Source organism: Cyprinodon variegatus, unplaced genomic scaffold (assembly GCF_000732505.1).
Source record: "Cyprinodon variegatus isolate N-32 unplaced genomic scaffold, C_variegatus-1.0 Scaffold447, whole genome shotgun sequence".
NCBI classification, from domain to species: Eukaryota; Metazoa; Chordata; class Actinopteri; order Cyprinodontiformes; family Cyprinodontidae; genus Cyprinodon; species Cyprinodon variegatus.
The window spans coordinates 448,987-475,245 of NW_015150900.1; the positions used below are offsets into that span (position 1 = coordinate 448,987).

At 36.4% G+C, this 26,259-nt stretch overlaps 1 protein-coding gene across 1 annotated transcript in view; it reads left to right on the forward strand.

The window, feature by feature from the left end:
* Positions 1 to 1,166: 1,166 nt before the first annotated feature.
* tbx21 (T-box 21) overlaps positions 1,167 to 26,259 on the forward strand; it is a 30,223-nt gene continuing 5,130 nt past the window's right edge. The window contains exons 1-4 of the mRNA XM_015389072.1: positions 1,167 to 1,979; positions 18,885 to 19,039; positions 23,488 to 23,609; positions 23,824 to 23,982. Of these exons, the coding sequence (XP_015244558.1) occupies positions 1,432 to 1,979; positions 18,885 to 19,039; positions 23,488 to 23,609; positions 23,824 to 23,982 (984 nt within the window). The 5' untranslated portion in view covers positions 1,167 to 1,431. The remainder of the gene's footprint in view (positions 1,980 to 18,884; positions 19,040 to 23,487; positions 23,610 to 23,823; positions 23,983 to 26,259) is intronic.

Here is a 26,259-nt window from a genome sequence, read left to right on the forward strand (position 1 = left end):
TTTGTTGTAATAGAATTTAACACAAATCTTTAAATAAACTGCTTTATGTTACATCATTTTATCTAATTTATGTATTAATACATCAATAAGAAGCATCTACATTTAAATGACTGTAGACTACTTCAGGTTTTACAGAAATATATGGAGAAAAAACATATTTTTTTCATAAGACTGAGACCCAATCTATTGCTCTGATGACAAATATATTTGTCCACAAACTAAAATGCATCTATAGGAAATGAATTAAAAATGTATGAAAGTGACAATGAGTTTTCTAAAGCTTTGTCTTGTTTTTTTTTCTTTTTTTTGTTTTTTTACATACATCAGAGTAGTATTTAGTAACATTTTATTGATTAGTTTAATGTTTAAAAAAAAAAACAATTTAATAATCTGTAAAATAAAGCAAAAATTTGTGATAATTTGAATAGCAATTATTTTCCTTCATATTTTGTTGAAAATTGATTATTTTGTCCATTACATAGAATAAGAAATGTCATCACAAATCTGTAATCTTTTTTTTAAATTGCAAGTAAAAATATGATTAAAAGAAATAGTTTTTAAAAAAAAGGTAATTATTTTTCTGGTGCTTTGAAAATCAGATGGAAAATAAAAACCGAAATTTCTGATTCACTGATGATTCAATCAGTCAAGTGTTTTATGGCGAGGGTGAGTTAAAAAGGAGGGAAACACGGCCACAAAAATGAAGAAAAAAGCAACTGAAAGAGAGTGGGCGATTGCTGTTTTGTCTAATTCAGACATTCAGTCAGATTACAATAAATACCAGTTTTAAACGAATTGACAGGAGACAACATTCTGCTAAAATAAAGACGAAGCTATTAGAAAATATTATTTTTTTTAAGCGCAACAGATGGATTCACTTTTTAATAAGTTTCTGAACAAAAAATATATATATATATAATTCGTTAATTTGACTGATTCTACTGGAGCCTTTCAATCCCTGCTGCAGTATTTATATTAATTAAATAGAGTTTCCTGTGAGATGTTGGAGTCCAGCAGAGTGTGCGTGTTATGAAGAGGGGGGGTGGCTCTTTCATATCTGGAGCCTATCGCGTCCTCTCTGCGCGCTCCTGACACTCCTCCAAAATATGACCACTTAATATATGTCACAGGTTAAAAAGTGGAGCGTGTGTTTGAGTCACTGTTAGAGTCAAATAAAAGACATTCACCCACTTGTGTAGTAGTAAAAAAAAAGAGGCAAAGTTGGGTGTGAACGGAGCGTGTTGGAGATGTTTTGTCACCTCTGAGTTTAAATGTGCCGCATGTCAAAGCGCTTTCTCTCCTAAGTCAGGATAAAACAGCTCAGACTCCTCTGTTTTTCTGCTTACTTTTCTTTTCCTTTTTTTTTTTTTTTAAACTGGAAGTCTGGGTTAAGCTTATGACTTTTGACACAGTCCGCGAGCGACGCTGCAAATGGGCGGCATAGGTGGCAGCCTCTACCTCAGCATGTTGAATGGGACTGAAGCGCAAACTCTCGGAAAAAGCCTCGACATCAGCACCCACCTCCACCGCGGCGGCAAGGATCTAGCCGATTTGAAGATGGGCATCCAGGACGCCCGATTCTACTATTCGGACTCTGTTCAGGGCGGCCAGGACCCTCTGACCCTGCCCTACCACCCGGAGCAGACTGTGGGGGGGTACGGGACTCAGCCGGGCAGGTTTTACGCGCAGACCTTGAGCGGATGTCCCTACGGCGGCATGCGCTCTCCGCCGAGGAGCGGCACCGGGCAGGGATACGTCCCCGCGGCGGGAGAGGGGTTCCCCGCTGGAGGTAAAGAGCCAGTGTACCCCTCCTCTGCAGAAAACTACCCAGCGAGCTTCCAGCACGGCTACCAGCGGCCTCTCTACTCTTTACCTGGGCTGCAGGTGTGCGGGAAGACCCAGGTCCTGCTCAATAACTACCCGCTGTGGGCCAAGTTTCACAAGTTCCAGACCGAGATGATAATCACCAAGCAGGGCAGGTAGGACGACAAATAAAAGTTTATGCAAAGAAATCAGACGATTTCTGAGAGTTTGGATCTGTGCAAACTTTTATATCATCACAACTCAGGCATCAGGGCTTTTGAAAACTTATTTTTCTTTTTCCAATTTTGGTTTTCTGATTATGATCGCTTACAATCACCAGTCTTGCAGTGCTAAAATAAACTTTATTGCATAATATTTTATTATTATATTGTATTTACGTTTTTAATTATAATGAATTAAATTAACATTTATGCAACAAATACATTTTCTAAATGGGTACAATCTCTGAACTGAGCTATATTGGTTTTGCAAAGACTGATGTTACTTTTTCCTCTCAAGTTTAACCATCTTTTAAAATCAGATTGCATTCAGAGAAAAATGCAAAGTTTAAAAATAATGAAACTGGTCTTAGTGGTGAGTGCAAATGTAAATATTGATGTCAAATGAAAATAAACACACGAAAAAAAATGTATAAATATTGCAAGAGCAGCCAGTGTATAGGGGGGAAAGCGCAGAGTGAGAAAGAGAGACGCTGGCGGGCTTCTCTGCAGGTCACCGAGCATTAAGATGCAGCCACGTCGATGGGGATTAATTCTCTAATGCGCGACACTTGTGTTTGACAGACGGTATGAGGCCAAAGGTTTCTCATGGTTCACATCTGTGCAGAAAAAAAAAGAATAAACCCATATCACCAATTAATGCAGTGGTGTCCTCAGCTCCTCTGCACAAGCATCTTTTATAATAAATAAATGTAATCAAGCCAAAATAAGATTTTCTGTCAAAAGAAAGATTTAAGGTGCTGCAGCTCTTCTTGTAGAAAACTCCACTTTGACCTTCTTTGCTCGTGCCTGTGCTCTCTGGTTGACTATAGAGCTGAAGAAGTGGAGCACAGTTCAGACTCTTCTTTGAAGTCAACAGAAGCTTATTTAAAGGTATGAGAGTCAATTTGCAACAAAAAAAGAAATCAAAACATGAGCTGAAACCTTGTTTGACCCCCAAACTTTACATGAGATGTAGGGCGTTCCAGTCCTTTCTGCTTAGAATCCAGCTAAGGGATGTATATCTATAAAAACAGTTTTTTCAGTGGTTGCGCTTAGAAACGAGGAGTTAGAAACTCTTGCAGAAGTAATGTCGCTTGGTTTCTGGTGTTCCAGTACATTACAGCGAAACTGAACATGTGATAACTTCGTCTTACTCCTTTTTTACTTATTAGGACTTAATACAGGTAGTGATTAAAATATCCCACTAAGAAATGGGAGGCAAAAAAAAAACGTATCCATTATATAATCTGCAGTGAATAGTAAGAATACAACAGCAAGGCTATCATAGTCAAAATATAAATATATATATTTCTAATGTATTTTTTGCATTATGCTGCAAAAGTTTAGGTTGGATCCACATTCTCTTCTTAAAGCGTATTAACAATTGAAGTTCACATGAATACGAAACAGATTAAATAAAAGGTATTTTATGAATTAACAGTCATATCAACAGTTACGGACTATTCATTGGTTGTAACACCATTGAAAATGTGTTGTGAGAGCATATTTGCTCCTTATCCCAGGTTATCTAAGAGGTCAAAGGCTTTTCCCTTTGCAGACCCACAACTCCAAAGGACTGATTGAGACGACCTACCTCATAAATGGAAGGTTAAAGGCTAAGAAAGAGGATCAGAGAGGGAATTGGAAATAAGCAATAATTGTACCTGTTATTGAGTCCACCAGGCTTAAGGAGTGAACAGGTTTTAGCTGTTAAGGGGGTTGAAAAGCACAGAAAATTGCATAGCATGCTTATAATTAAAACATATTTCCACAATAATTAAGATTCAAAAACCACTAGAAGGTATAGTTTGATGCATTCGGATCACTGGTAAACATATCAATATATCATATTTTGACATATTTTATAGTATTTGCAGTCAGGCTGCACCAAAGTGAATATTTTTGTCTACTTACAGTCATAATATAGTTTCAATTGCGAAATGGAAGTGCATAAACCAAAATCTAAAGGAATTTAAAAGCAGATATGTTTTTGATTTGGCTACCTGTTGCATTTTATTCTCCTGCTTTACAAATTAGCTGCAGGATAGATGTCTGTTTATCTAGATTTTAGATATTACTACATTTAGATATTTTTGATAATACTACCCCATAACCGAGTGCCATATTTCTGTCACTACCTTTAACATGTGGCTGTGGAGATTTAGGTAACTCTTGGAAGAAGTACCGTATATTAATTTCTGTATAAATGAGGTGACTGGTTTTATTGCATGGCTGCATATGTTGTGCCTTTGTGCATGCATGCAAAACATTCAGGTGAAGATGTGGCTTTCCTTTCCTGTTTATTGTTATTTATACTCAGGTGTGTGTATGTGTGTGTGTTTCTTTTGACTTTAATTCTCCTTGACAGCTTCCTCTCCAGATACACTCACTGTGGTCAGTAGCTTTTAGTCCAGCAGGTCATGTAATTAAAGTGTTTATTTTGTTGTTTTTGAGGTAAAAATAGTTTTATATTAACCCCTTCAAGGATTTCTAACAAACTTTATTTGTGGGGCGAGTTTTCAATCCACATCTGAGAAAAAAGCCAATTTCACGTTGTGCAAAAAAACCACAGAGCTCACATTACGACAATTTCAATTCCTGATAATGACTGTTCGGTTCATCCCTTTATTTCCCCATCTTCCTTGATGCGCACAAACAAACAAGAAATAAGTTTTTAAGCAACAAAAACGATTGAAGGGAAGTTGAGCAGAGCAGCAATAAAAACAGAACCTCTTTTTTTTCTTCAATATCAGAGGCAAAATTCTCGTAAAATTTTTATCATGGGTTCAGGCCCCAGAAGTACATTTGCTGTGATTTCAGAGAGCAGTCTGAGGGTCTGCAATGTTAATCAAAACATCTGCAGGAGGAATGGTGAGAGAAATGTGAAGGGATCGGTCAAACACCAGCGAAGCTTCAGATGGCCACACCGAGGAGCTGAGGCCCCTTTGAAGTTCAGGAAGTAAAAGACGAGATTCTTCTTCTCTCTCTTTCTTTTTTCCTGCTTTCTTCGCCAGATACATGCAGGGTGCAAAGATCTCTCAGAAGTCTTTACTCATGTAGCACACCTGGCCTTTGAAATATAGATGCGTTTTCATGACCTGGTGGCAAAGTGAGGGCGAGTTCATTGGCGCTTCTCACCAGCCAAATTCAGATCACCGCACGAGCTGCTGCCATTTCTGCTCCCGTGTCTGTGGCAAAGTTCAGGCAGGCTGGGTGGCTGTCGAGGCAGCGCCATTCAACGTTCAAAGTAAAACAGCTTAATTTTGATCTAGAGAATGGGATTTTACTCTGGTTTGGTTTTGAAAGGCATTATGCAACTAAAACTGAAACAAGAAAGTGAATTTTCCTCTCCATCGATCTTTGCTTGGGCCAGTTTGATGATCCCACACCTGGGGTGTTTTTTTTTTATTCAGATATGAGTCAAAAAAGAAAAGTTTTCCTTGCAGTGGGTTCCAAAAAGCACATGCATGATTTTAAGGGGACTTTTTATTAAAACTGCAGCATTTCTTTTTGTTTTACTTTTCAAACTTCTCCATTATGCTTATATTGTCTAACAAAGGTCCTTAAAGGAACATTTAAGAGTTAACTATTATTATTCTTCAAACAGGTGAGATGCCAGCACTTATAAAATCTTCAGTGTAAAGAAAAAAGGGTCCTTAATAAATTCTATAGTTAATGAATAAATGAGACTGAAGTTGAAAGACTTGATTGTGATACAAACAGAATAAATATTCTTTTGTGTTTGAATTATCTGGCTACTATTTTCTTTATTAGCCTTTTAAATAAGAAATGATCACTAATATCTGAACGTGTTCCAGGAAAGAGAATAGACTGACTAAGATGTCACCTTGCAAACATCTTTTAGGGAAATAAGGTAGATTTTCACACTTGGAGGAATCATGCTCATCTGCTCTCTCTGCTCCGCTGAGTCCAAACTCTGACACGCATCGGTTTGATGTCTGGTAGCTTTTCAAAAGGAAATAATCCTTTGATATGGTGCGCTTCCAAGGATACTTTAACAGCAGGTATTAAAGTGAGTAGCTGAGGCTAATGGACATTAACACAAGGTTGTGTTGTTACCAGAAGAAACACGCTATACTTGATAATTGGTTCAGTTTCTAGTTATTTGTCCATCTCAAATACATGTTGGTTCATAAGATGTTCAAAAGTTTAACCGTTGAGATGCCAATGTGCAGCCGTTTTACATTTCTTCTCAAATAGCATCACATGGATTTTATGTAAAGCAGGCCTCCTGATTAAGCGAAATGTTTGGAAGTCATTTTTATTCATCTTCTCACTCGCTGTTTAAAAAGCAGAAGCAGGACTATTTCAAGGTTTTGACAGTATGACCAGTCATTTCCTGTTCAGCTGTCTATGGGTGCCTTTGCAGCCTTTTCGCAGAAACATCTAGTGCCAATATTTTCACACAGGCGAGCTGAGCACTTCCTCCTTTCGTGCAAATAAACTCCTCTATTAGATGGGCGTTCAAGTACACCACAGCATGAGCCGCAGTCCTATTAATACTATCCTCAGCACCGCTCTTTAACACAGCAGGGAGAGGTTCTATATTTGGTGTCAGTAAGGTCAATAAAATTGCAAAGGTTTACTAAAAATTGCGTTATCTAAAGCCTGTTTTAAATTAAATGTTAGATCTCACCTTTGAGAGGTAAAAGGTTTCATGAGTGCACCTAAAGCTCCACTGCTTTTAAGTCATCAGTTGTGGTAAAAGTTGAGTTGAGCAGTAGCTGTCTCTCTGCCATCCACAAATGCCTAAATTTGTCTCTAACAAAGTCAAATCTACTCCATTTTTCATTAGCTTGAAAAAACAATGTTACAACATGTTGCAATTTGCAGCATTTAATGTAAACTATCAGATTTTGACCCAAAAACGGAAATATTTTTGTTTCTTCTATCGAATACAGAGCAGCAGGTAACTGGATATTGTACCAATCAGTGTTTCTTTTAACCAATTTGGAATTTGCTCTTTAAAAAAAGTAATATTTATTGTTTTTTTTGTTTGTTTGTTTATTTGTTGTTGTTTTTTGTGTGAAAATAGCGCCTTTAGACAGGCATGAGAGCTAATGGTTGCAAGGTCTTTACTACCAGACAGTGGCTTTAAATAGGTGAATATTAATGCCGAATTTAGTATATTTTGTATTTAGTACAGTTTATCCTTTTTTTAAAGTTTTAATGTTTTGTTTTTTTGTTTTGTTTTTGTTTTTTTTTAGTGTGCGATTGTTTTCTGTTTTGTATTTTTGTCTGCCTGTTCACCTTAATCCCAGATGCTGTTTACATCTTTAGTAAATTGAATTATGCAACAAAGGGAATATCTCAGTGTAACAACCATTTTTTTTGACAAAACTTTAAAAAAATATGTTCACAGATAATCTCCATTCAGTCTGACTATTATGCAAAGAGAAATAATCAATATTTGAATTTTTAGATCCAAAAATCTATTAGAGATGAACAACAAAAGACTTATAGCTGCAACTGTGGTAAAATCTGTTTAGTTAAATACTTAATTAGTACTTAATTAAATAATGTAAATAGGGCTACATCATCTCTTTTTTTTTCATAAGTATGCATCACTTTGCATTGGTTTTAAACAAGAAATCCAAATGAAATACTCCAAAGTTTGAGATTGTGAAAGAGATATATCGTGAAAAGTTTGAGGGGTATGAAAACTTTTGTGAAGCAATATACCAAAGTAAAAATTGTGCCCAAAAAACTCAAACCATCCTCTCTAAGCTGAAGCTGGGGCAAGGAAAAGTCAAGTCTGGATCACTTAAACGAACACGCCTTACCGTATTTCAGCACCACTCTTTCCTTACAGTCTTTGTCAGATATTTTTACCCGTTCATTAAGCAGTTTGAGTTTGCGTTCAAAGACACCAATGCCATCGGTCAGCACGTGTGCATCCCCAGCACTCTAGACCTTTGACTGTGACCCAAATGAAGGATTTGCATAATAAATATGAGGGAAATATTCCTGATCATGATGATTCATAGGTGTCAATTAGTGGTTAAAACTGGTGTTTTTGCACTTCGATACTGTGGGGACTCATCCTCGGTCATTGTGGTCACAGTTTATCCAGGTGTTAAATGAAGGCAACTGGACTTGCTTCACCTCTCGTCCAGAATCAGTCAATACAGAAGCAGAAGGTTGTCTACATGTAAAAAGAGTGATTGTGTCCGGCAGCAGCTGTAGACTGGCATGTTTTCGTCACAGATGATCAAGCGCACGCACAGTGACAAAAACCGGACCTGAGCTCCTGTCCGGATGCATCAGCAGATGCGCTCATGTGGAAAAGTCCTCTCCCCGGTGAATAGCCGGTTCCTCTTCTCCTCTAAAGCTTCTCTCTCCCATCCTCAGGATATAGCCCTCCATCTACTCTTTCCTTTTCCCTCCCTCTCTCACTCTCTAACCTCCACTTCCCCCTGCGGTTTCCCCTCCTTTCTGTCAGACGTCCTCCCCTTCCTCTTTCTCCAGCATCCACTCAGTTTATTTTGATTTCTTAAATGTCAGTGTCTCTGTATTACTGGCTGGTTCACTACACTTTTCTGTCTCTGCGGTATTTTGTCTGGATACATTCTACAGTTATGAGTCTTTCTGCAGAGATACCAAACATTTGGTGGTAATGTTGAGTATTTATTAACTGCATACTGTAGGTACACGCTTCTCCTGAGGCAGGGTGAGCTACATGCTTACTACATAAGAAAAAAATAGTTTTCCTTCCAACTAATGACACCATCATTAGAAACCAGACCGATAACAGTTCTTTTACCACATCTCTGAAAATAGCTCCTGCTTGCACTATTCTTTCTAGCTTGCCTAAAGTACCCTGTACATAAAGCCAAAGTGCCGCCTGCGTATGCAAAAACCCCTCTGTGTTGTGTTTTCTACGGTTTCCCCCTGTCGCAAGTTCTGATTTCCTATAAAAGGCTCAGTATAAGTAAATTGACAATTTCAGTGGAGCAAGAACGATAACTGTTCATACACTTTCTAGATTACTTTCACACTGTGTAGGTTGGATGAGCCATTCATATAGGTTTCTGTTTTCACTTGTATTAAACGCTGCAGTGGAAGAAGAGCTGCTTCACCTGTTCTCTGCAAGCCAGAAAAGAGCTGTTGGAATGATTATGTTTCATATGATTGAACATCGTTAAACTGGATTTGTTATGTTGTTGGAAAAACCCAACTGGGACCAGTCAGGGTACGGTTTTGTTTTACCAGTAAACGACAGCAAAGCAGATGTGCAGTCCTGTAAAGTGTATATCTCCTTATGGATTTCTTCTGGGAGTTTTTTTTTTTTTTGCTTTCCTGGTCACAGTTGAGTATTTCGGCATGTCAAGCAGATTTCTGCACCAGAGAAATATAACCTCAGCAGATTAAAAAAAATAAAATTTTCAAAAATGATTAAGCTGCCAAGCTAGCTTAATCATTAGTATTCTTACATTTTGTATTCTAAACATTTTGTTAAACCACAAATTAACTAAAGTAACCCCTGAGCTCTGCGACACCATCGGCATCAAAGCCTGGTTATAGTCTATCCGGTAGAATTAAATAATCACATAGATAGGACCCATCTAACAACACAAAGAAGGCTAAAGCAACACTGAAATAAACAATGCAACCATACCTTAATCATACTTAGCTGCTTTAACAAAATTGTTTCCTGTTATAGGATAGGACATTAAATGACTGTGTTAAAGTAACTAACTATGATTAAGTAAATGCCAAAAGCGGTTGCATTATTTTTTACATTGAAATTACTAAAGAGATGAAGAGTAAAGTCAACAGCATCATCCATCTTTTTTACATGGTTTTGTTCATATTTAGGCTTTTGTGGCTGTTTTAGTCTACTTCATATTGTCTATTTAACTTAATAGATAATTATATGAGTCTGCTATTTCTCAGGCTATTGCTTTTTACATAGGGCCAATTAGTTTAATTATTACCTCTTTCTTATTCAAATATATCATCTCAAAGCAACAGTTTTTATTTGCTCTGGTGATTTAATTTATTTGAGGATAATGTAAACATTTAGAAATGACAAGGCCAAGTAAAAATAAATTTGCACGACTGCAAATACTGAAATAGTATTCAGTGTCTATATTGACTCCATGTTACAACCATAAAAAAACACAAACAGAAGTGGAATATTCGTATAGACATTTATTTTAAAAAAAATTAACTTGTGAAATTAAATAAGTATTTTTAAAAGGTCAGGATGATCTAGATTCGGAAAAAGAAGGAGTCCAGCGAACAGCTGCTCAAAAAAATGGCCGATTCAGAAATTCCCCATCATCATCATTACAGGCTTTACTTCAATGCAAACATTATCAGCAATAAAATATTTTTTACTTGAAAAGCAGTCATAAATTAAGCTTTTATGAGATTTTGTAATAACTTTTTGTGATGCTTCATGTTTTTGCTTCAGATTTGCTGGTCGGTTGTGCAGAGTCATACTTTTTGGCCTTTAAAACTCGATTACAAAAGAGTCTAAATAAAATAATAAAAAGGACTGGTAAAATATTTTAATTTTTTTTGTTTTCTCTATTTCTGAAAAAAGAAAAGGAGACATTTTATTGTCCCTAAAACATTTCTAAAATTGTTTTGCTAAGAAGCCAGTGTTGTGTATCATCTTTTCATCACATGCTTAGTTATTAAGTAAACAGCTTTTCCATGTAAAACTAATGAGGCATAAAATATTGATGAAATGCTACCTTCTCGTTGATCTTGAAAAGTTTTCAGCTCCAGTTGTTTTAGATGGTGAATTTTGCTTTTCATTTAGACCTGTCCTCCCTCCCATCAAGCTTGACTGTCTTCTATAATGAGATCAGTCTGATTGTTCTATACATCACTGTGATAAATAAATGAGAAAACTCATAACAGCTTTTTAGAAATGACATATATTCTTACAGTATTACTGAGGGGCTAGCCCTCTAGTGGTCACAAGGGGAATTTATTTCTGTACTAAATTTGTTTCCATGTGGTAATGTTTTCATTTCCACTCAATCATGTAGAAAGGTTGAGCTGTAATATGTGACACAGCACACCTCTGCTGATTGTGGCCACAGCAAGTTTGTTCTCTGTCAGCTGTGGTTGCTCAGATGCAAAGCTGCACCAGTTGGAAATATTAAACAGCAGAGCTTCTTCACCCAGTTATTTTAAAGAAGAAAAGCTCAGTTTCTTTGTTTGCCGATCCACATTAGAAAAACTGTAAAAGATCAAATCTATCATCTCTTCTTCTTCTGTTTTGCATCTACATTTAAACCGATGATTAAACTGTTTAGATACAATTAACGCTCCAATTCATATTGTCTCGTTAAGCCTCAAATGTTGAACTGAATTATTTTTTTTAACTTGCAGAAGCTTTGTTTTTTAACAGAAAAACAAAAATGGGACTTTTTTGGAGACATTTTACCACACGGAAATATGGTTTTCTGTGTGCGGTTATGTGAAAATACCCCTTTTTATAAGCCATGATAATGAAAAAAGAGCCACCTACCAGTTTCTATCATCGGTTTGAGGAACCTTCACCCAACTGTTATTAGAGCTGTGAGATGTTTGAGTGGTTTATTGGGTTCACAGTCAAAGACTTTTCTTGACACTATAGGAACCCTGAGTTATAGGATCAATAATATTATTCCCACACTGAATTATGCACATGTTAAACCGAAGCCAGAGCCATTTTGGAAACAACATTCATTAGTTAATATTATGCATCATTTACAGCTCTAAATTTGAAGCAGCAACCACGGATCCTGTTGAAAGTATAGCAATAGGAATATTTTTATCATCTGTATTTTGTTAATTTTGCATTTTAGAAGTTCACATTAAAATATGATCTCTATATATAAACCATATCCAAATAAAGTCCAGCAATAACTGAGGGAAATTTGTTTATATTGTTAATTCTGTTAATCCTGGTTCAATTCCTAGCCCAGGGTCTTTCTGCATGGAGTTTGCATGTTCTCCCTCTGCATGCATGGTATCTCTTGGGGTACTCCGGCTTCCTCCTGCTGTCCAAAAATGTGACTGTGATCTTAATTGGCTTCTCTAAATTCTCCTTAGGTGTGTGTGAATGGTTGTTTGTGCTGTTTGTCTCTGTGTTTCCCTGCAATAGACTGGCAACCTGTTCAGGGTGTATCCTGCCACTAGCAACCCTGGTGCCCCAGCAGGGATGAACCGTGCCAGAAAATGGATGGATATGGTAGTTAATTCTGGTACATCTAAAACAGTGTCAATTAATATATACAAATAAATCAAAAACCTCAGATTGCTCAGCTCAATTGTACAAATAAATTGTTCAATATTTATTTTGTGCCAAAAGTTCTGTGAACAAGACAAAAAGTGTGTGAAATAACTAGCTAAATAACTAAAGAAAGGACAGTGCTAGCATGCATCTTCTGACATTGGTTAAAAGGTTTTTTTGATGCTTTTAGCACGATGAGTGTATGAGCTCAAAATTCATTAAGGTTTTATAAAGTCACGGGACGTTTAGACTTACGGCTGAGAAAAGTTGACTAACCATTCTCTCGATTTTGTTTTTCATCTCATGTTATTTTGTATTGCCCTCAGTGTTTCAGATGCTGGTTGTTGCATTAGCTGCTTCCGAAGGGATATGGGGAACCCCTCTAGAAAAGGCCTTTTCATTGAAATCCAATGTAAGCGGTATCATACCCACATTGCCCACTATCATAATTCTTATTAAATAACCTTACAGTCCACTGGTTCCCTCTGTAGCCCTAAGCAGTTGCCTAGTTTGCCCGATGTTTTGTGGCGGCTCTACATGTCGCTCCATTGCATTAGATCAAAAGCTGGGTTTTCACTCAACCAAGAAATTTTTGTTTTTAGATTCTCGGACAGTTCTTAGCAAAATTTCTGTTCTATTTGAGGTCACTGTATGTTGCAGTATTAAGATATGCTTCAGGTATGTGTTTCCTTTAAAAGATGGTCTCACATGGGTCACATCTTCAGCACTAAAGTAGTATTCATGGTGGAAAATATGATAGTTCTGCACAGCTTTAGGTTTTTAACCATGACTCTCCCATCTTTACACGTTACGGCTGTGAAAAAGAAAGCAGTATTTTGTTTAGACTCGTCTGTTCACAGATCATTATTCCAAAAGTCCAGGCCTTTATTTCTGTGCCCTTATGCTATTCATAGAAAACTAAAGGGTTTCTCCCTGCACACCTCCCATTGAAGTTGAACTTGTCGGTCTCTTAGTGATTGTACAGGAAATTAAAGTAAAATACTAGCAGTCAGCTGTAGTTGAATTGGTCATTTCTGTCTACACTTGGGGTAAACAGGTCTGCACAGCCAGATCTAGACATGTTTGCAGCTGTTTCCAATGTATGAGCTTTTTTATTTTTAATATAACTGGTAACAAAGTCTTTTGAAACCTTTTAAACCCTTTTTTAGACACATAAGCTGCTAGAGTCTATTTCGATCTTAACATAACATTTACACCCTTTTAATAGTCTTTTCCATATCAAATGAAGTGTCTGACTGCAGAGTAAACCTTCCAAATGTTAAATTGTGCACTCAGGTTGTTTGCTTGTCTGTTATGTGAACAATTTAAAGGGTGCAAAAGATCCATCCATCCATTTTCTGACGTGCTTTATCCCTGCTGGGGTTGCGAGAGGTGCTGGTGCCTATCTCCAACTGTCTACGGACGAGAGGTGGAGTACATCATGGACAGGGCACTAGTCCATCGCAGGGCAACACAGAGACAAACAGGACAAACAACTATTCACGCACACACTCACACCTAAGGAGAATTTAGAGAAGCCAATTAACCCAACAGTCATGTTTTTGTACTGTGGGAGGAAGCCACGCATGCCCTGGGAGAACATGCAAACTCCATGCAGAAAGACCCAGGGAACCCGGAACCTTCTTGTTGCAAATCTGCAGCGCTACCCACTGCTTCACTGCACAGCCCGGGTGCAAAAGAGGATTCTTTTTTCATTTTTTTTTAAGTATTTGTATTGCTTTATTTTCTGAATATAATAAGAATCCAATATGTATATGTCTATTTATGTTAATAAAAACACAAAGATTGCTTTTGGTATTCTACTTTTGTTTGCATTAAATGGATTTATGAAAACTGAATGAATAGAAATTAAGAGTTTAAGATCTAAAAGGAAAATTTATCCCATTTGAAAAAAAAAAGCAAAATCAAACAATTATGCAACATTTTATCTGTGTTTAAAAATTTGAATTTAAACTAAACGGTAAGTTTTATCAGTATGACTTATGCAGTTCACACATTTTTTCCTCTGTGAGGATATATCCATTATATTTTTAAAAACTCTCTATCAGGGACAGGAAATTCTGATTTTCCATATCGTTTCACAACCTCTGCACTTTACCACCACAAAATTAAGATTATGAGATAAATCTCCATCACATGTCGAAAGGAAATAATTTTCATAGATTATCTGTGCTGAACCATATTGTTATCATAAGAGCAATGTGTTTTACTGTAAATAATCATGTTCACAATAGATCTTATCTACAGTAGTTTTTTCCAACCACAACAAAGTATTTTTAGACAAGATACAAAGGGTGTTTCTTAAAGAGGGATGTTTTATGTGTCTATCTACACTGGTTGCCCTTCTACAATGACTAAGCAGTTCAATCCCCAAAACACACCTACCTTCTATATTTGTATAGATAAGGGAAATGTCAGAAAGCCAAGAAGATAGAAGACCTCCCCGCCATATCAGGGGGAATTAAATACAGAGGGAATTTTCTTATACTCCCTGCAAATCTATAAAGCCCTAAAATGTGTAATGGAGAGTGAAACAATAAGGTCAAATGTCAAACATTAGACCCAGTTTATAAATTGAGACTAATTTGGTGAGAGAAAACATTGTTTTTTTTTTATCTCCTTCTTTTTTTAGAACATATTTTACATATTAAAGCTGCTATTGCTGTATATTCATTGGATACTTGTTTTATCTAATTGCTTCCTCATTTTTTTTTGCTAATATTTAGTCCTTCATTATCTTTACCCTTTACCCTATTCTTAAACTGGACATACTGAATTTCTATGTTACCATTAATGTAGTGTCATCAAATACCTCTAATCCATGTGTATTTTTTCTCTATGTATGTGTGCTTGAATTATCTTTGTCTATAAATGGGAATTAACAAGAAAATACAGAAATTTTACCCATCCACAACATTGAGGGTAATACCTTTGAAGTCATATTTTCTTTTAAAAAAAAGTGATTTCATGGATATTAAAACTAGTAATTATAGCATACAAGATAAAGTGTTTATTAGTTGATAATCTTGCATAATTGCTAGCAGTGGTTATATACTGAGAAAAAAAATGGTTTTAAAACCTTTTACTAAATTAAATGTTATTTTTTTGTGGTACAAATAATATAAGAACATTATAAAATCAAATGTAAATGTACGTCTGAAGGGGCTAGAAAAAAGACCAAATATCTTTCCTATTTTTAAAACTGCTTTAGCTATTTTGTAGCTTATGATTAGGGTTGAAAATAATAATCGTTTTGTATCGATGCATCGATCCAACAGCCGACGATCCGATGCATCGACACATCTGCAAGAGTATCGATTCATGATTTGTTATTCCTCAGGTCTATTTTTATCCATTTGCTCCTGGATGTAATTCTGACTCCCGTGCTGCGGTGGCGCTAAACCTATTTTGACCTCCTGCCTTGCTTCCTTTAGCCACTACCCTTTTTCCGCTTGCACATACACTCGCGTAAACAGTAGGCAAGACAGACATGGCGGATTCTGGAGTATCGGAAATAATCGAATCGTTGGATCAAGAAATTGATACCACATGGAATCGCCATGATGGGTGTGATTTATACCCCTACTTATGATCATTATCATACTTTAAAACAAAGCATCACCTCTTTCAAATGAAGTGTTCCATCTGAATCAACTGACATGATGAGTTAGTGGAAGATGATAGATATCTGTAGGTCAAAAACGGTCACAGCAACTTGATAAAGATGGTAATCAGAACAGATTGAGTCATGTGGTTGTCTTTATCGTTGGCTGTGCTTTATAATATTTCATATCTGCTACAGAGGAAAGCTACCATTATAGCTTCTGTGTTAACACGGCATGCATTTCAGGTGCTCAGCAGGCCCCATCTGCAACAGGGTGTTAGTAGTCACAGCTGTGTGTCATCCTGATTTGGAGTAACGCAGCTTTTCCCTGACAGTGAACCCGGGGACGCCCTGACCTCCCAGTTACCTTGTCTCAGTGAAATCAGTGGTGGTCAAAATAAGTTCAACGTGTAAAGCCCTGGCAATCAAGAGGATCTTCTGGGGCATCTTTTATTAACACTAACATGAAATATTTACTCACAGTCTCAGCCTCTTTTAACCCCCCCACCCCTTCCTACTCACTGACACTCATAAGATTCTCACTAAGATTCTGAGAAAACAGAACGACTCGGGGTAAACCAATGTCCAATCACATAGTAAAAAAAAAAATCCCTCGTAATATAGAGACTATTTTCTGATAAGCATGAAACTTCCTTCTCGGTTATGCAAATAATTTTGGTAGGTTTTATGTTTAACCGAAGGACAAATTTAATACTGTTGATCTAATCATATTTTGTATATATATAAAAATAAATCTTGTTTCAAAGAAACACATTTTTTTTTACAACAAGGTTATTTAAGATTTAAGATTTAAATAAATAATCTACTAAATCAGTACAAAACGGACTAATGTTAAAAGGCACCATAGTGAGAAAAAATGAACTGAATTAGCCTTTTGTGAAAAACTAATTTGTATTTAACTGTTTAATTTAATTTACACCTTTAAAATGAAGTTAAAAATATATATTTTTTCTTTTTTTGTTGAGAAAACAAACTCAGGATAAGAACTTGGGCAGAATTTAGTATTTATAATAAATTAGCTTTTATGACAGTTAATTAATCTATAGTTTGATGTTACTATATAAAGGGCATGCTAGTCATTTAATGATTTGAAGTTCTCCAATACTTTTAGTAAGTTATGATGCTGTTATTACTTTTTAAGGAATTCAATCCACCCAGAGGGATTAATTGGTTTTAATCAAGGGTTAAAATCTATCCTGACCTATAACTTCCAACTGGAATCAGAACCACTGGTGGAAGAACCCAGGCAATGTATGAATTTAGGCTTCATGTAAATGGTAATCAGGCTGAATGGGTACAAACTGGATCGGTTCATAATTGAGTTAGTTTATTTGACTGGTATTATACAGTAAGTATTGGCAAAGTCAGCTGGGTAGCCTATGTATGGATGGGAAGTGGGGGCTTAAAAGCTGATAAAAATATTTTATGTTGTAACTATTATAGGGATGATAAAAAAGTGTTTAAAAAATTGCATTTTTTTTAATATATATTATATTGCTATGACTTAACACCACTGCTTCTAACAGAACAACACAGTTTACTCATTATTACATAGTTAGGCTGGTACCTCAGGACACCAGTTAAATTAGGCAGGGTTATTTTCTCACTTTACATCATATTTTTGATAATTGTGATATGTATTCCTGCTCTCATGGAAACATTTAAATAAAAATAGACAGTTAAGTAAAATAGTTAGTAAACATACTTTTTTTACATAATAACACAATAATTGTCCATTGTACCCTATGTAGGTCTAGATTACTCACTGGTTGGTATTGAAAAAATGGTTTCATATCCTTAACCAAATGGGTTCCTCTTTCAGCCCAGAGCTATCTTGCAGCAAACTTACAAGGTCAGTCTGGAGCCAATATTTAACCTTTAAGCAATTCCATCCCATCCTCACCAATTATTTAAACAAGGGGTCTTCAACGTTTTCCAGGCCAAAGACCCCCAAACTGATGGCGAGATGGAGCGGGGACCCCTAAATATATATACAGTATTGTATGAAATCGTGTTATATTAAACTGGTCCTATAGTCACTCTATTACATATGAAGTACTTTAACGAAAGTAATTTCACCCTTGGATTATTCAAGTATTTCTGATTCCTCATTGATGGGACAGGTGTTGTGAATGAAACGGTGCCCAGAGACTGAAAGAAATCTTCTGCCTTCATTTATCTGTTTACTACAGTGTGTTGAATTCATGTTAATGTGTATTTAAAGGCATTTCAATTAGTGGAAACAATTGCAGGAGGGAATATATAAAAAAAAAAGTATATTTAACCAAAACTTTCCCAACACCCCCATGCAGTACCTCCGTGGACCCCCTAGGGGTCACAGACCGCCCTGTTGAAGACCTCCAATTTAAAACGTTTCTCACCTGCATATAAATATTTACTTAGAAAATAAATGAAAATTCAGCAAGAATTTAAAGTGAAATCAGGATTGGAAAGTGGAGATAGGAAATGAAAGTTCCTTCTCAACCACACACATCTGGATACAGATGACAGCAGTGCTGCTGTCGCCCCTTTGATGGGACACCCTCATTGATCTCAGTCAGTCTGGGTTACAAATAGAGATCTTTTAAGAGGAAGCAAAACAAAGTATAGCCGATCTGCACACAAACTGAACAGTTCGACACAAATATTTATTACAACCACATCTATAAACACTTCCAAAGTTTTTAGTTTTCTGAGGGTTATAATTTGACCAGATTAACACTCCACCTTGACCATTTAACCAGGACCAGTTAATACTGGATTTCAGGCTATGACAGAGGGGTAGGATGCTATCCAGTGTGGAAAAAGGAGATCTGATGTTTGATTAGTATTAGAGTATCACATATGTTAGATTAGTATTTGAGTATCACATATGCGCAGCTTAAATGCTTTATTTGACCCCACATGATGTATGCATTCAAAAAAATCTGATTAATATCCATGTGTGTTTATCTAGGAGGATGTTTCCCTTCCTGAGCTTCAACATCAGTGTTCTGGATCCATCGGCCCACTATAATGTCTATGTTGACGTGGTTCTGGCCGATCAGCACCACTGGAGGTACCAGGGAGGAAAATGGGTCCAATGTGGGAAAGCAGAGGGTAACATGCCAGGTAGGTTTCAAATAACTGTAGTTCACATTATGTTAGGATGAGTAAAAATGCAAAACTTTAAGGTAAAGATTATATAAACTTGAACCATATATGAAAACAGTAACCTGTCAATTTTATAAAACTAGATATTACTGGATTTTGTATTTATCTGAAAGCTTTAGGACAAGCATCGTTTTCTAGTAAAAAATATATAATCTTTTCTAGCAGTTTCCCTGAACTTCTCAGCAAAATTAATGCATTTAATCCCACTTTCACCAAGAGCAGCATTAAAGTCATGCATAAATTATTTCACTACCACTTTAATACAGGGATATGATATTATTTATTCTGAGACAGTTTCTTGCAAATCTGAATATTTTCCACTTTTTTTTTAGGGTAAAGTATGTATAAATAAATATATATATATATATATATATATACATTTTGCAAATATTTTTTTCTCAATTTAATCAAAGAATCTCATAAGAAACCATATTAATCTAACTTTATACAAATAACTGCATCAGCACCTGTTAATAAGATACTTACCCGCCCCTGCAGCCAAAACTGATGTGAAAAAAACTCAGAGTAATTTTCCTGAGCCCAGATTTTCAGTTGTAGGTTAGATAACATGAGCTGGAATAAAAACCCTTGTGTGACTCTTTGGAGAGCTGAGAAGATTTCGTGTGTGCAACATGGAGGATCTCAAGGAAGTGGTTTGGGTAGCAGCACATCCTCAAGCAACAGAGGTGACAAGAACTTGCATCGTGATGCATAGGTTATTTCTTGTGGATGTTCTGGTGTTGCTTTAAGTCCTTTGCACACTTTTTGTTTGTTTGTTTTGGGCGTTGTGGATTTAACCATTTTACTGCAATTTAGCATGATCCCGATTTATTTCTCTTTCGTTTTAAAGAAGCAGAAAATGGGTTAGGTGTGTTTTTTTAAAAGGACAATTACCTAACTGTTTAGAATATATCTGGGAAAATAAGTCACATTAAGTTTTCCACTCTACCCCATAGACATCACTGTAACCTGGACAATTGATTAATTATACAATTAAGCAGTCATTAAATACTTTTGTACATACACTGCCTAGCTAAAGTGTTCATATTTTTTTACGTCTCTGCACATCATGAAAGCACCATCTCCACTGTGGCACATGGTGGTGGCAGCATCATGATCTGGGGAGGGTAATGTTCAACAGGGGAAATGATGGGCTAAATCAAATAAGATGAAGATATATAAAAAGTATTCCCACCTACTTAACTTTTTTCACAGTTTGCCATGTTATGCAGTTTGATGTATTCATTAGTTTTATGTTACCAACAGAAAGTCTTACAGTTGTAGGTCTTTTGGGAAATATATCAACCTGCTTGGATGCCAAGAAGGTGCAATTTTCTGTGCAGAATATCTGACGCTCAGTTGGTTTGGAAAAAGATCATCTCTAAACATTTACATTTTTAACTGTAGCAAGATATTCCAAACCAGATATAGGTCTGAACTTTAACTAGACCATTCTAAAACATGATATTTTTTTAAACCAAGATTTTCCATGCAACTATCCTGCAACTTTTAGAACAATCTGTCTTTTAAAGGTCTAAAATAAATGAATTTAGAACTCAATCACATGCTGTGAATGATATTTAACCATCTGGTTCGTGCTTGTTGGTGTAGAAATGCATCTAAAGTTGCAGGATCATGGCTTTTTAGTGCAGAAGTTTGGGACCCCTGATCCAAACCATTAAAGTTCTGGTAACTCTGCCTGACCGCAGATCAAGGATCAGGGTTTTCCTGATTTAAGCTCCATCTTCTCATCATCTTGGCCAGGTGTGCTAATGTCCAGTCCTCAAGAGCTACTATCCTCCAACTCCAAATCAAATGAGTGGCTCATTACCGTGCCTCTACTGAGCTAATTGAGGCCCTTAAATTCAGTTGTATTAGAGAAGAGATACATCTAAAGTTACAATTTGGTAGCTCTTGAGGGCCGGAATTTAGAACCCATGTTCTAAGCCTATTTTCTCCGTCCATGCTAAAAAAAAAATAGCATCCCCACAGCATCATGCTGTCACCAGGATCATCCTTTACAGTAAACAGTTACCGGTATGTCAAACAAGCCCCTCTCTGAGGTAACCCTGGTTATTAATGAAACACAGAATGACACTGCCACCCCCGTGTTTCACCAAGTGGATGGTATGTTACGAGTGAAGAAAAGTGTCACTCATCCAGGTAATATAGGGTTCTATGTAAAGAAAAAACAAGTCTTTGTTTTGACTTATCTGCAGCAGTTTTTATTTAAATCTGTGCTGACATCTGAAATGATCTCTGGTAACTCACCTTTTTAAAAGGTTTTTGGTCAGATGCAAAATGTAGGATATGAGTAAAACCATTGATATTTGATTCTAAGTGAAGTTCATATCGTTGCTGCATTTATATCTCACACATCTCGATCCATCCTCCAGCGATTCACGTTTTTCATTTCACACCTGTGTAAAACACTTATACATAAAAGTGAGTTTAACCAAGAATTGTTTTTTGTTTTTGCTGTATGATTGTTGATAGACCAAACCACAATTATCTAAATGAGAGGAACTTTAAGGTGTTGTCACACATCTGCCAGCTAGGGATAAGGTTCATGCTGATGTGCTAAAGTTGTGGAAACTGTGGTAAAGCAGCTTCTCTCAATTAGATTTAATAGTGCACTTCATGTGGTACAAAATCAGGTTAGAAGGTCATTGTGGTGATGCTGTGAAAATTCACGCACTGCAGTTTGTATGAAATATCAAAGGTATTAAAAAATGCAGCAGCTACAGGCTGCAACCTTCATAATGGAGGTTATTTCCTTTTTATATTTTTATCATCTAAGAATGGCCTTTTCTGCATTGATAAAACAGTACAGATGGCTGAATGAAAAGTAACTATAAATTACATTTTATTATCTATGTATTTGTTATTACATCCGTTAAAAATGTAAAAACAAGCTGTCTGTTTTGAACCTTTTAAGCTATTTAACTAAAGTGTCTTATACAAATATTCCTACTCCTTAAAATTGTTCATAGTTTGTCTCAGTACAACAATTCTTACTGTATTGCAAGTGTATTGTTTGACCTAGACATGCAACAAGCAGGACCTACCAAGAAGACCTGAATTATATCCCAGACAAAAGGACCTCCACTCAGAGAAGCTGACAGGAGGCCCACAGGGAATTATATTAGAGCGAATATAACTTCAGTTTAAGAATCTCTTGATAGCAGTAGGATTAGTCCTGCAGTCTTCAGATCTGGCCTTTATGGATATTTTAAGGAAGATATAAATTGCTAAACAAATCTATAAGAATTTTAAATCAAAGTTTGATCAAAGAAAGATTTTAAAAGAAATGAAAATAAAGTATATTGGTCCAAATCCTAAATAGTATATGTACAGGAAAATCAACACTGCTTTTCCTAACAAACTAAACTAATAAACATGGTAGTGGCAGTATCATGCAAGCTTTTATTTGACAGGGTCAGGGAAGCTGGACCTTTGTTGGTCAAGATGTGCAAAGCGGATGTAGACACAACATAAAAAAGCTCCAGGTGTAATAGCAACTAACGATGCTTTTACAAAGAATGTACAAAAAAGTAAAAAAAAAAAAACAAATTGTTAAGCTTGTATAAGGTATACAAAACAGGAGCCTATCAGGTTACTGAATAAAAAAATTATGAATAAAATATGTAGTAAACAGTTCCACTGAAAATAAATTTAAAAACTAGAATTAAAAGACAGGGTATGGCGCTCTGTCTATTTGGTTTCAGTAAGTGGACTTTAAAAGTGATATAGAGGTACGTTAAACGGTTCTATGCAGTACATTTACACGCAAAAGCCTCGCCCACCTACCATGCTAACTGCTAAGATGTCTTTTTCTCCCATGTTACTAATATTTTGCATCATAACCGCCACTTTTCTGATATCACGTCCTCACCTTCCAAACACAGCAGGAAAGTTATGCTGCTCCATCGTGCAGCATGGCTACATGATCGCTATTCAGGAGTTTACGAGTGTTTATATTTGCAAACAGAACAGCATGAAGTCCATTCTACATCCTTGACAACATTAATCAACGTAAATGATTACAGACAGAAACTCTGGATCGATTGATGATTCTGCTGTACTCTTTAGTTACTTTAGCAAATTAATAACTTTAATAGCAAATCTGCAAATAGCAAATTTAATAGCTCTGCTAAAGCACTAACAGTGGCGCCCTCTATTGGAACATTATAACATTAAAAAGAATTCCTTTTAAGCGAAAAACTATTAATTAATCTGATACAGCCAATTTTGACCTAATAAAACATTACATGACAACTAATTGTAGGTTTAGTATTTGTTTGCGTCCATACCTCCATACAAAGATAAACAAACAGGAAAAGGTTCAATTGATATGAATACTTTTATAAGACGCTGTCCCTAATTACCTACTTTTGTGATTGCAGGGAACAGGATGTACATGCATCCCGACTCTCCTAACTCAGGGGCTCATTGGATGAGACAAGAGGTGTCGTTCAGCAAACTCAAGCTCACCAACAACAAAGGCAGCAACAACAATGTGGCACAGGTATCCCTGCCTTCTTTTTTTCCTAAATTCCATCTCATAAATCCAAGAGTTAATTGCAATACTTTTTATTTATTAATTTGAGCTTTTTGCTATGCATGAATATTATCTAGAGATCACATGTAGTTAAAATCCCAAACTTATTGTGTAAAAGTGCTCAATTAACACCGGAATTTTCTATCAAGGTTATGTGAGTTTATTCTGTTTCTGCCTTTAGATGATTGTGCTTCAGTCGTTACACAAGTACCAACCGCGTCTTCACATTGTGGAGGTGAAGGAGGATGGCTCAGAGGATCCCTTCCTGTCCTCAAAAGCTCAGACGTTTGTCTTTTCAGAGACGCAGTTCATCGCTGTCACTGCTTATCAGAATGCAGACGTAAGATTTTTATACTTACTGCTCATTTTGGTTTCATTAATTGCTTATTTTAGTTTTTGTTAAAGTCCATGCATGGTTCTGATTCCTGCATACATTCATGCAGTACTGTGAAAAAGTATTTGCACCCATTCAGATTTTTTTTTTCTCACACTCAAATTTTTAAATGGTTAAACCAATTTTAACATCAAACAAATATTTAATTTATTCATAGAATGAGGTATCAATTCTTACCTGACCCAATGTTAAAAAGTAATTGTCCCCTGAACATTAGACTGCTTTTTCTGTGCTGTGGAGGAAATGTTGTGGTGTTTTTGCAGAAATGAGCCACACTGGAGGGTTGCTGAGCAAAAACGACCTGATTAAAGTCATGATTAAAGTAAAAACTTTAGCTAGGTAATTCCAAAACCATTATTTTTAGCTTTTCAGTGGTCGACTTGCTAGTGTGCTTTTTGATCAGTCTCAGATGCAACACTTTTTAAGGTTACAAATAGTCAAAATCATGGTTTCATTCAATATAAGTTGTGTCCTTAAGCAGCAAAACAGTCACAGACCATCACTTTTCTACCACTATATTTTATTTCTAATAATTATGAGCTATATTTGTTTTTTGGCATGAAAAACTTGAAGTGCATTGAAGCTTTCTGGGGGAACCATTTCTGGCTGGTCTCATTTAGATGCTGGTTGTTGTGGTTAATGCTCACCAGGCTGGGTTCTTCCTGCACTTTTAATGCAGGCTCTTTATTTAATCCTTATATTATGTAGCAAAAATCTAATCTTATCTGCAATTTTTTATAAATTTTGGTGGGATAGCCGATCCTCGCCACATTCTCCTGTGTTTCATGTTTTCTACATTTGTGGATAACAACACTTACAGTAGTAGCCATTAAATGGTCCCTCCCAGTCAAACCCCAGCCGAATGGCAGCCCACTTCCCTCCAACTCATAGCAAAATCCCCTCCAACTTCCAGCCACTGGAGTGACCCCCCTCTTGAATATTTTTTTTTACTCTGACTCCACACTTTCATTGAATTATAAGGTCTGACCAGGAGATGACGCTTCTCTTTTGGTCTTATAATATTGATGTTTAAAAAGGAATTGTATAGCCTGGTTGCCAGTCTGAACTTAGTCCCGCCCACAAGGTTTGAGGTCGGGAAGTTCGGTCTGGCTCTGCTCCATAGTAGCGCGAGTATTATAGCCCACTGTCAGGCGATCCAATCAAATTGTCAGGGCGGGCTTTATACGATGATGGACAGATGATCAAGAGTAACGTAATCAACCACGTGACCAAAGCGCGCTTGGATGACAACAACAATGGCTGCCGCTGGAGAGTTTGGGTGAGTAGATTCTGCTATTAGGTCTGTTCTAGAAGATATCGACAGCAAATTAATTTTAAAAGAGGAACAGAGAAACGCGATCAAGGCTCATCTTCTTATTCTAGGCGTGAAACTGCACGCTTTGATTTTTGTGGACAACAACTATGCCTCGCTTAACATACGTCACGCACTCCGTTGCTCTTATTGGTTGTAGGTCTATCCAATAGAGTGCAGAGGCATTTTTTTTCCTGGTTCGTTCAAAACACGCCCCATAATCACAGCTCTATGGAGCAGTATCAGACTCATATTCTGACTAGAATTGAGTCGGACTACGTCAGGCTAGGAATTGTAGGGGAAAGTGGGGAAATTATGAATGACTACTACTAAACTGTGGTCCGCTGCAGTTTCAAAGCCTTAGAAATGGCTTTATAATACTAATTTCCAGACTGATAAATTAATGCAGGCTTTATCTAGAGCCTTTATTTAATCCTTAGGTTATATAGTAATATACTAATTGTATTAATTACTTTTAGCAAATAAAAAATGGGGACTTATTATTTTTTTCCCCAGGAAAGGGTTAATTAAGGTTGTATTTTTCACTCAATAATAAATAATGTAATCATTATTTACTGGCAGAAGAAATCTGCAATGGGGTAAATACATTTTTCTCTGTACTGCACATGTATATTTTGCAACTGGCGCAACACATGTAAAGCTTAGACTCACTGACTATGGTTTTATTAACAGCTATATTGTCTAAATCTTTTCTATGCCTAGTATAGACACGGCATCAGTTCTGTAGGTGTAATTTCCCACTTTGTGGTTTAACTTTTTCCAGCATGTTGACGTTATTAATTATTAGTCAGTGACCTCCTCTCTAACTGCTCTCTTGTTTCTTCGTGTTAGTTGCTCACTCCTTCTCTTTTTCCTATGCCCACATTCTCTCGGCTGCCCTCCTCCTGTTC